This window comes from Trametes versicolor (genome assembly GCF_000271585.1).
Source record: "Trametes versicolor FP-101664 SS1 unplaced genomic scaffold TRAVEscaffold_2, whole genome shotgun sequence".
Lineage (NCBI taxonomy): Eukaryota > Fungi > Basidiomycota > Agaricomycetes > Polyporales > Polyporaceae > Trametes > Trametes versicolor.
This window is the reverse complement of record NW_007360322.1, coordinates 1,127,073-1,136,312: the sequence shown is the minus strand read 5'-3', so window position 1 is coordinate 1,136,312 and position 9,240 is coordinate 1,127,073. Positions and strand designations below refer to the sequence as shown.

The 9,240-nt window shown below is 55.3% G+C and overlaps 6 protein-coding genes across 6 annotated transcripts; 5 read left to right on the top strand and 1 right to left on the bottom strand.

Moving 5' to 3' along the window:
* Positions 1-443: 443 nt before the first annotated feature.
* Positions 444-1,744, bottom strand: TRAVEDRAFT_43086 (uncharacterized protein; the record flags this gene model as incomplete). The annotated part of the gene is made up of 4 exons (XM_008035584.1): positions 444-693; positions 742-1,164; positions 1,438-1,556; positions 1,619-1,744. 4 exons carry the CDS (start codon positions 1,742-1,744, stop codon positions 444-446), a joined length of 918 nt encoding a protein of 305 aa, XP_008033775.1.
* Positions 1,745-5,292: 3,548 nt separating this feature from the next.
* Positions 5,293-6,053, top strand: TRAVEDRAFT_113015 (uncharacterized protein; the record flags this gene model as incomplete). The annotated part of the gene is made up of 2 exons (XM_008036016.1): positions 5,293-5,658; positions 5,781-6,053. Coding segments are annotated over 2 exons (639 nt in total), but the record flags the coding sequence as incomplete, so codon positions are not given.
* Positions 6,054-6,165: 112 nt separating this feature from the next.
* Positions 6,166-6,372, top strand: TRAVEDRAFT_114619 (uncharacterized protein; the record flags this gene model as incomplete). Its single annotated transcript, XM_008036015.1, has 1 exon — positions 6,166-6,372. A coding segment is annotated over one exon (207 nt), but the record flags the coding sequence as incomplete, so codon positions are not given.
* Positions 6,373-6,606: 234 nt separating this feature from the next.
* TRAVEDRAFT_114433 (uncharacterized protein) lies at positions 6,607-7,266 on the top strand (the record flags this gene model as incomplete). Its single annotated transcript, XM_008036014.1, has 2 exons — positions 6,607-6,948; positions 7,048-7,266. 2 exons carry the CDS (start codon positions 6,607-6,609, stop codon positions 7,264-7,266), a joined length of 561 nt encoding a protein of 186 aa, XP_008034205.1.
* Positions 7,267-7,627: 361 nt separating this feature from the next.
* Positions 7,628-8,012, top strand: TRAVEDRAFT_112599 (uncharacterized protein; the record flags this gene model as incomplete). The annotated part of the gene is made up of 2 exons (XM_008036013.1): positions 7,628-7,754; positions 7,813-8,012. Coding segments are annotated over 2 exons (327 nt in total), but the record flags the coding sequence as incomplete, so codon positions are not given.
* A 283-nt stretch (positions 8,013-8,295) lies between these two features.
* On the top strand, positions 8,296-8,629 carry TRAVEDRAFT_43084 (uncharacterized protein; the record flags this gene model as incomplete). The annotated part of the gene is made up of 2 exons (XM_008035583.1): positions 8,296-8,571; positions 8,612-8,629. The coding sequence occupies 2 exons, from the start codon at positions 8,296-8,298 to the stop codon at positions 8,627-8,629; spliced, it is 294 nt and encodes a 97-aa protein (XP_008033774.1).
* Positions 8,630-9,240: the final 611 nt, after the last annotated feature.

Below are 9,240 nucleotides of genomic sequence, written 5' to 3'. Positions count from 1 at the left end.
ATGCCCAAAATGGGCCCCAGGGGTGGCCCAGGAGGAGGTAGTAGGCACCTACCATATTGGGATATCCAAAAAGCGCCCAGGTGCGGCCATTTGGTATGCCTGCCCTATTTGGAAGCCTAAAAAGCGCCCAAAGAGCGGTAAACAGGGACCTACAAGCAGCCTAGCCTCATTGACAGGTATTAACAGGGATTGACAGAAGTCAACAGGGAAGCCCAAATGGGCAGGATAAAATTAACAGGCATTGACAGAGGAGGCCCAGTCTATTTTACAATGGGTGGCCTTGGATTATATAATGGTGGCCCACCTGATAGACATTAAAAAAAGGTGATCACCAAATACACAATGCTAGTACCACGTTGGTGGGCTATTATATTATAAAACTGGCAACCACTGGTGCCAGCATATGACTAGTATATCTACTTGTTGTCCATATCATTGCCATGTCAGTCATCCTCCTCAATGTCCCAACGCGGTGACTGCTGGCGTGCACGGCGAGGAGGAGGAGACAATGAAGCAGAATGCTCGCCCAATGAAGCAGAACGCTCACCCGACACCAGCGCCTGCCATTCCTCCCTGGAGATCAAACCCTCCCTGTACTCTGCCAGATACTGCTCACGCTCTTTGATCCGTAGATGCGCCCGCTTCTCCTCCCGTTCCTCCTTCATACGGGTCTGCACGAGCTCCATGTTCTTCCTAGTCGGAGTTCAGTTAAATGAACACAATAAGAGGGAAACAACGTACTCGGTAATACTCATAAAGCTGTCTTCCCATGTGCGCTTTTTCGACAGCGGCTTGATTGACGCGCTCGCCTTCTGCATGGCAAGATTGAGCTTGTCCTGCCCGGTGGCTTGGGTCGAAGTCGGTGTCTTGGGCACCGATGCGGAAGCGGGCGGCAAAGACTGCTGAGTCGGGGGAGGCGTAGGCGGTGTGCGAACTTGATTCATATCGACGGAACGAAGTGCAGGGTCAATCACATCGTCTGTGATTACTTGTGCTGCTCCCTGAGAGCCTGACGTCGGTGGTCGGCCCTGAAAATAGACCGTAGACTCGCCCTGTGGGCCAACACCTGTGGTGATTGCAACGGGGAGAACGTTGGGGCGCGTTGACAAGAGGCGATGGAAGCGGGGGAAGAACGGCCAATCCCGCTCAATTTGTTCTGTAATACTGTCAGTTAACAATCAGAAGCATAACATAGGACTTACACCATATATTGCACGCTTCATCCGGGGTGTCAGCATTTGGGCCATCGCATGGGATGCCCGCAATCCACCCAGTGCTATCAGTGCCGGGCTCGTTTTCTTGATTTTCTACAAGTCGGGTTGCCTGGATTCCACCACCTGTGGATGTAGTAGACACGGCATAGCTACAATACATTGCCACAAGCCTACAGATGCAGCAAGCTTAACGGCGCAATTGTGACAATGGGACAACACTTACGATGCAATCTTTGACTTCACACGGTCACCAGCAACTGTGGCATCCAGGGCATACAGATCCGGGACAACCGCAGCCGCTATACTCTTCACAACGGATATCTTATGTTCAGCAGATGAGTTCTGGAGAAGCCGAGTAAGTGGGACAAACTCGGGACCTTTAAAGAGGCTCTATGATGACATACCTGGTCGCCCCTTTTCCCAAATAGAACCTTTCGATTCTCCTCCTTCTCCACCTCAGCCAGAAGTTGCCATGTGAGAAGGTGGTTGCCGGCAGTCCAGTTGATCTTCGGGAGTGTGGTGGGTGCCATCCCGGGCCCAGTAGCAGGTGTAAGCAGATAAAGAGTGATTATGAAGACAAGCGAGCGTTTAAAACAGCAAAACGAGGTGACCCAGCACCCCAGAGAGCGAGAAAATGCAGTAGAAGTAGTCGTATAAACGTAGAGAATATAGTAGAGAGCACGAGAGGCGACGCGACACAACGCGAACGCGGACGCGCGAATAAGCGCCCGTGACATCGCGCGTTCCGCATATGGTAGGAGGTGCGCATTATCTCTGGGAGATAACGCGCTACGGCACCTCCCAGCCACGCGCGCCTCCCAGCTGCGTCAACTTTGAGCGGCCCTATTGGTTGACTTTCCATAAGCCTCTGCGGCTTTGAAGATGTCCGTAAATCCTCGATCACCTCTGATTTAGCCTATGCGCCGAGATGCCGAGGCCGATACAAGCTCCGCTGATGGGACGGAGTCCGTAGATACTGCAAGCGCCAAAAGTCTAGAGAGGGGGTACCGACCCCCTCTCTACATGCCCAGTTCAAGAGGCTATCCGAATGATATCTCGGCGGCCAGTATCCAGCCGGTGTACCCAACATCTGCCGCGCCGTTGTCAGTCGACCATTGCCCGGACATCTGAGCGCAGATGTCCGGTGGCTCTCTGCCCTGCAAATCTCAGGATATCCAGCGCTAGAGACCAGCCCAGTGCTGGCGCTATATTCGGTGGTCATACGGCTGAGCTCGTCGAGACATCCCATCAGCGCCAACGTCCCTTTGGATGTGAAGGTCGAAATGCTATGCACCACCCGTCGGCGCCGCGCAATGGAGGGAGCTGTCGGGCGGCACTTGGGCGGCACTGTACTCTGCCTCTGACCGTCACTTTCCTCCGCACGTCCAGTGTCCACCTGTCACTGTGCCCTCCCTTACTCCTCCAACGTCTTTCTTCTTGCTCACCCTCTGAGGCTGACTTCAGAGGCTGTTCTCGCATTCGAGTGAGTTATCAGCTCATTAATGGCAGCTCATGCCAACAACCTCGTGCATTCGTCATTACAGTGCTCGTACCTCCAGAACACCAAGGTAAGTTCACCCATATATACGAGCTCGTCCCTGCACAACCACTTCCAGGCTATCGCCCTCTGCCCACGCCACTGTCACGTATACTGCCAGTGCATCCCCGCCTCCGTCCAAGCTCGTCCCTCTCCTACTATATGTGCCCATGTAAGACAGTACCTACTGGATGTCAATTGTATAACACATCGTTTATCCCTACTATGCAATGCCTGCAGCCCCGCAATCCAGCAATGAATATTCTGGATTTTCGGCCACTGACTTTCGGTGGGTGCCTATTGTATGGCAGATATCTTGCGTGTCTCGACGAGAGAGCGGGATGGTATCCACGCCACGATCTCACGCGTTAACCGCTGGTCGACATCCGAGAGATATCAAGGCCGGGATATACGACCGTCGTTTCAGCGCAAATACCCGTAGCGAATCTGCCCGATGTCATCAAATATCGCCGCCGTGAGATATCTTGGGATAACTTGTTCCTCCGGGCGTGTAGACCTAAACACGTCCGCAGATGCTCGGCTAACGGGCGTCTACGTCGAGAAACAAAGCTGCCATCACTAAATTTCTGTTCTGAGGCCTCCCATCATTCAGTTCACTCTTCAACATGGCTGATGTCAGCGTTCGCACGCCAGCGCTTGAAAGGCTAGCGCCCAAGATACGAAATGATACCCGACCATTTTGATCTCCGCTATACGAGTCTGCGGCGACCGTAGAGCCGCAGATCCTTATGGAAAGTCAACCATTGGGGCTGGTCGGTATCAGGAAAAACCCCCCTAGCAAATGAGCGCAGTTGAGAGCAAATGAGAGATAAAAGACCATGTATTAGCTGTCTTAGCGCCAGAGTGCTATTTAGATAGGTCCCCACATAATACAGTTCTCATTAGCACTAATGAGTGCTCAAAAGGTACCATTGAGCACCCGGTAAGCTTCCTATATCCCACCAATGATACCAATAATTGCACACGATGACGAGGTTATAAGAGTATTGAATTCAGTATATCACAATACATTAAACAAACTATACAAGTATACATGAGATATAACATCGTGCCTAGACCCCAGCAGCATGGTAGGTCGACAGCGAACACCTGGTCTCAGCATGACAGACGGGCACAGGGCAACCAGCGGGACAGCCGCGGGATGACGGACAGGAGGATGACGGGCAGGAGTGGGCACGGAGTGCACGGGAAGCCACAGGACGAGCACAGGCGCAGAGGACGTGGACAGCTGCAGGTCGGGCCCAGGCGCGGAGGACGCAGCAGCGGGACGGCGATGGACAATGTGGGCAGAGCGGACAGGGCGAGCGGAACGGACGACGTTGATGGCGGTGCGGAGGCCTGTAAAGTAGAAGGAGGTGTCAATAGAATCCGCGGGCACGGACGCGGTGCACTCGAACACAAGCTGGTGTGAGCGCGAAGTGTGCGGGTAACGGCAATGAAAGCGGTCAACTGCGCAGACGGTGACAGCGGGACCGAAGAACACAACGCAGCTTCGACAGCAGTGCCGAGCGGAACCCAGGGACGAGAACATAAACGTGGGATGCAGTGGAAACGGGGAAGCGAGAAGTCTGTACAGGGATCATGGTGATGCGCAGATCGAAGGCCAGGAGAACTAGGGTTCACCAAGGGTATAGCGATCCGTCACGGGTTTGACCCTCGGGTCACACGGGTACGGGTGGGGGTAGCGATATTGTGACCCGCAGGTGATGTCACCCACACCCGAACCCGCACGGTGACCCGCCCAATGACCCGCTTTATCTTGGGCTATACTCAACGCCCGGTCGGGATTTTGATGGAGCGCATGGTGCATCCGCTTATGGTAATTACACCATGTTGTGCAGCTTAGTAATATATCTCGTTGCCAGCGACAGCACAGGCACCACACCCGCACGGACCCGGGCGGCAGTGGTACATAAACAGTTGAATGCAGTATCTCCCCTCAGATTTCCCTTCGCCTCAACAACCCCTCTACCCGCCCTTCTACTCGCTCCAAATCCCTGCTATGGCTGGCCGCAAGCGTACCGCAATGTCCACTGGTGGCACCAAACCGCCGCCGCAGGCCCTGAAGAAACAGCGCACGGGCAAGGCGAAGTCCGTCGCCCTTGTCGCTGATAGCGACGATGGCGACGCGACTGATACCCTTGACTCGACGTCGGCGGGCGCCCGTAAGCAGGCATCGCAGACATCTTCGCAGAAGTCCATTGCATCGACCCGCATCAGAGCTGAAGCGTCCGTGCGCAGCTCAGTCGACGATGATGCCCTCGAGCGCGAGGGTGTTGTTGTCGTTGACGCCGCCAATGCTCGCGCCACGGCATCCGGTGATGGCGAGGACGAGGACGTCATCATGGAGGACGCACGCGCGTCGGCCAAGGACCGTCATGCCGCCGCGCTGGCCGCGAAGAAGTACGCTGTCACTGTTGAAGATGCCAGTGATGACGAGGACGAGGATGAGTCCTCCGAGGCTGAAATAGGTGCGCATTCTTCTTGTAGACCTGTGCCTACAGCTGATCAGCATGTGCAGAACGCCTCAGCACGGACTGGGTCGCTAACGTGTACGGGTTTTATCACCCTGTTCCCGAGATCGCCTACGTTGGCGCACGCTGCTCCCACCTCTTCCACTGCAAGGCCAAGGGGTGTAAGTATGTCTGCTGTCGCTTCCTCGACAAGGGTGACGCTTCTTCGACGAGCAACCTCCGCCGCCATGTGCGCAAGTGCTGGGGCGCCGACATCCTGAAGGCCGCTGATAAGGCCGCAAACATTGCGGAGGTCAACGAGAAGATCGTCGGGAGTCTCCTGAAGGATGGGTCAATCACTTCGACCTTCAAGCGCAAGAAGGGGGTCGTGACCTACTCGCATAGGACGCACACTAGGACGGAGACTCGGTACGTCTTCTGTTCGCTACCATTCGTTCGAGTGCTGATGTACTTGACAATGGTAGCACTGAGATGGTGAAGTGGATCACTGAGAGTGCGCGTCCCTTCTCGGTCGTGCGCGATCGTGGGTTCCAGTCCCTTATGAAGACCGGCAGACCGGGGTACTGGCTGCCGTCGCCGTCAACCATCACCCGCGACATCAAGTTCCTCTTCGGGAAGACCCACGAACGCCTCGCGCAGATCCTGCAGGACTATGAGGGTCGCCTGAGCTTTGCCACGGACGCGTGGACGTCGCCCAACCACCGCGCCTTCGTAGCGGTCACCATACACTTCGTCTACAATGACAACCCCATCAGCCTTTTGCTGGACCTCGTCGAAGTCCCTGAGGTACGTACCGCATTGTTCTGACCGCTACATTGTAATTGATGGAGGACTGTTAGTCCCACACTGGCGAGACACTCGCACACTCCTTCGTCGAGATCCTTGAGGGCTTCGGAATTGAGGACAAGGTCAGTACATTATGTGGTTCAATAGACGTCGGACAACTCACTGGTTGTATCAGGCTCTCGGACTGACGTGCGACAATGCGTCCAACAACGATGTCATGGTGGACCACCTCGGCTATGCACTCCCGGGCTTCGAGGGTAGTGTCGGGCGCGTGCGCTGCTTCGCCCATGTCGTCAACCTCGTCGTAAAGTCTCTGCTGACACAGTTCGACGTACCGAAGGCCGCGCAGACGGCGATCAATGTGCCGGCTGCGGACAGCGAGTTGTACGAGCTCGCTAATGAGCAGACCGACGAGGACGGCGTGGGCGAGGTAGTGTTTGATCCCGAGTCCGGATTTGTCTTGCCGAGTGCTATGGATGGCGAGGCAGATGATACGGAGGGCTGGGTTGACGAGGTTGCGGCCTTGAGCGAGGAGGAGCGTGCCGAGTTCAACGAGAAGGTCCGGCCTGTGCGGATGGTCTTGACCAAGGTGAGTTTCCCTCCTCCACATTGCACTGTGCTTGTAACAGATATTTTGTACGTACAGATTCGCCTGTTTGCCTCTAAGGTTGTGCACTCCAGCACGATCCTGCTCCCTGCCTGGAAGGCCCGTGTGTCTGAGGCCAAGCTGCCGGCGAGGTTGCTTCCTCGTGACGTCCGGACGAGGTGGAATTCGACTTACGATATGTTGACGGCGGCAATCCAGTACCAGAAGGTGATAGATGCAATGTGTGCAGACAAGGAGTTGGGGCTGAGGAAGCTCGAGCTCACGTCGCGCGAGTGGATGATTGCCACGCAGCTCGCGGACGTACTTAAGGTTTGAACCTTATTCTGCGCAGGCTACACGGCGCTGCTGGCACTCTCGCAGCTCGCTGACCACTATCCTCTGCTTGCCTCCCCTACTCAGATCTTCAAGGATGCAACGGCGTTCTTTTCGCGGGGCACTCCTAACCTGGCGACAGTGATACCTGCCATGGACTCCATCAACTCGAAGCTCGCCACCAAGCACCGTGACACCGCGAAGTACGACTACGCCATCCGCACCGCCATGGGTTTCGCGAAGCGAACACTCAACAAGTACTACGAGCTTACGGACACATCGGCCGTGTACCGTATCGCCATGAGTGAGTTATAACACTATTATTGATCCTTTCCTGCCGCTAAACCCGTGTTCACGCACACCCGCAGTCCTCCATCCCAGCTACAAGGTAGCATACTTCAAGAAGGCTGGCTGGGAGCAGGAGTGGATCGACGTCGCCAAGGAGCTCGTGCGGGAGGCTTTCGATAACGATTATCCGGCAAATGCGGACGGAGCTGTGCTCAACGAGGATGAAGGACAGCAGCCGGCGGATCTCCAGGTGCGCATACCTCTGCGTTCACTCGTGCTACTCTAGCTCACTGAACTCTCTATCGCATTTGTGCAGGTTCACCCGGGGAGCTCTGACAATCAGTTCGACAACCTCGCCTTCGTGGCGCTCTTGGACGAAGAGGAGAAGGACGAGCTCGTTCGGTACCTGGAAGCCGACCCTGTCCACACCCAAGACGCGGTCCAGTGGTGGCTCGACCGTCAAGAGAGCTATCCTCGTCTCTCCCGCATGGCCATCGACTATCTCATGGTCCCTGGTAAGTACCTCCACGCACTGAGCACCCTAGATAAGGCACTGACCGTTTGCGTGATCAGCCACGTCTGTCGACGTTGAGCGCGTCTTCAGCCGAGGACGTCTGCTCCTTCCGTACGTCCGTAACCGTCTGTCCGCACAGAGCACGCGTGCATCCATGTGCCTCGGCACATGGAGTGTGCATGGGCTTGTCCTCGCCAGCGATTTTGCCGCTGCCGCCCAGCTCCCCGACCTCGTTGACACAGACATCACTGAGCTATAAGCGGGTCTAGTTAGCACGTGTACAACTAGTATCTTCCATAAGACATATGTGCCTCGTTTGCATCAGACCTCGCTGCTCCACGGCAGCCGCTTTTGACTGTTTTCAGTTAGACCCCGCTTGCACTCGACACATCGCCCACATGCACCACACCATGGTAAATAATGCGCCCCCTGTATCTAATCGTGTACCGGCCTCGTGGTCGCCCTGGCTCACATCTTAAGTACCTACAGGGGTTTGAAGGAACAACGAGCTCCCGACATTGCCTCGCGCCCCCTCCCCCACAATGTCCTCACCACGCAAGCTCTCCGTGCATCCTGCGTCGCTCATGCTCCCTGAAGACATCTTCGCGCCTGCACCCACCATGGCCCACTCCGACAACGCTAACGGTGCGTCCGCAGTCACACCCACTGAAGAGGACGCTCCTGCAGCCGAGCTCTCAGGCTTTAGCGATGGCAATGCGGCGTTGCTCCTCAATTCGGACGATACGGCCACGTCTGCGCTCCCCACGCTGTCATGCACCAAACTGGTTTGGCACATGGGCCTACCGGAACAGTCCAGGGTATGCCAGCAATAGGAGCACCCTCACCAGACAGACCTAGGACCAGAGACCAACCTAGCAGACACCAGAATGCTTAGGACTAGCCCAGAGGTCAGGAGACAGTTCCGGAAGGTACCAGAAACTTCAGGAACAGGAGGAACCCAGCCATCAACACAGGATCGTCTGCAGTCATGGAGAACATGCTAGACTACTTTAGCTGACAAAGGCGCAGAAATTGCCAGAAGGTTCTAGAAGGTTCCAGACAATGTGCACATGACAGCCTAGCATCAGAGAGCCAGGGAATACCAGGATATTCCAAGGAGACAGGAGGAGAACATGCCGGAAACCCACGGAATGTTGCGGAACATTGCGGAATATTGTGGAAACCACTGGAATACTCAGTGTTCCCCTTCAAGAATTCCCTGGAAACCATTCAGAACTCCTGGGAAACATCAAGAATATGTGGGGAAGGTTCTTAGAATGTTCTGGAAATCCCTGACAGGCTCAGGAAAAGGACGGATAAAGGAGAAGGAAAGGACTAGGAATGAAGGGAAAGTAGGAGAATAAGGGAGAATATTCTGGACATGGATTAGTCGTACTACAGACCTGCTTTGTAATGTACCATTTAGGATTCCCGCGCCCCTTGGCTCCAGGTATAAATACTGGGCTGAGGAAGGGGATCCGAAGCAA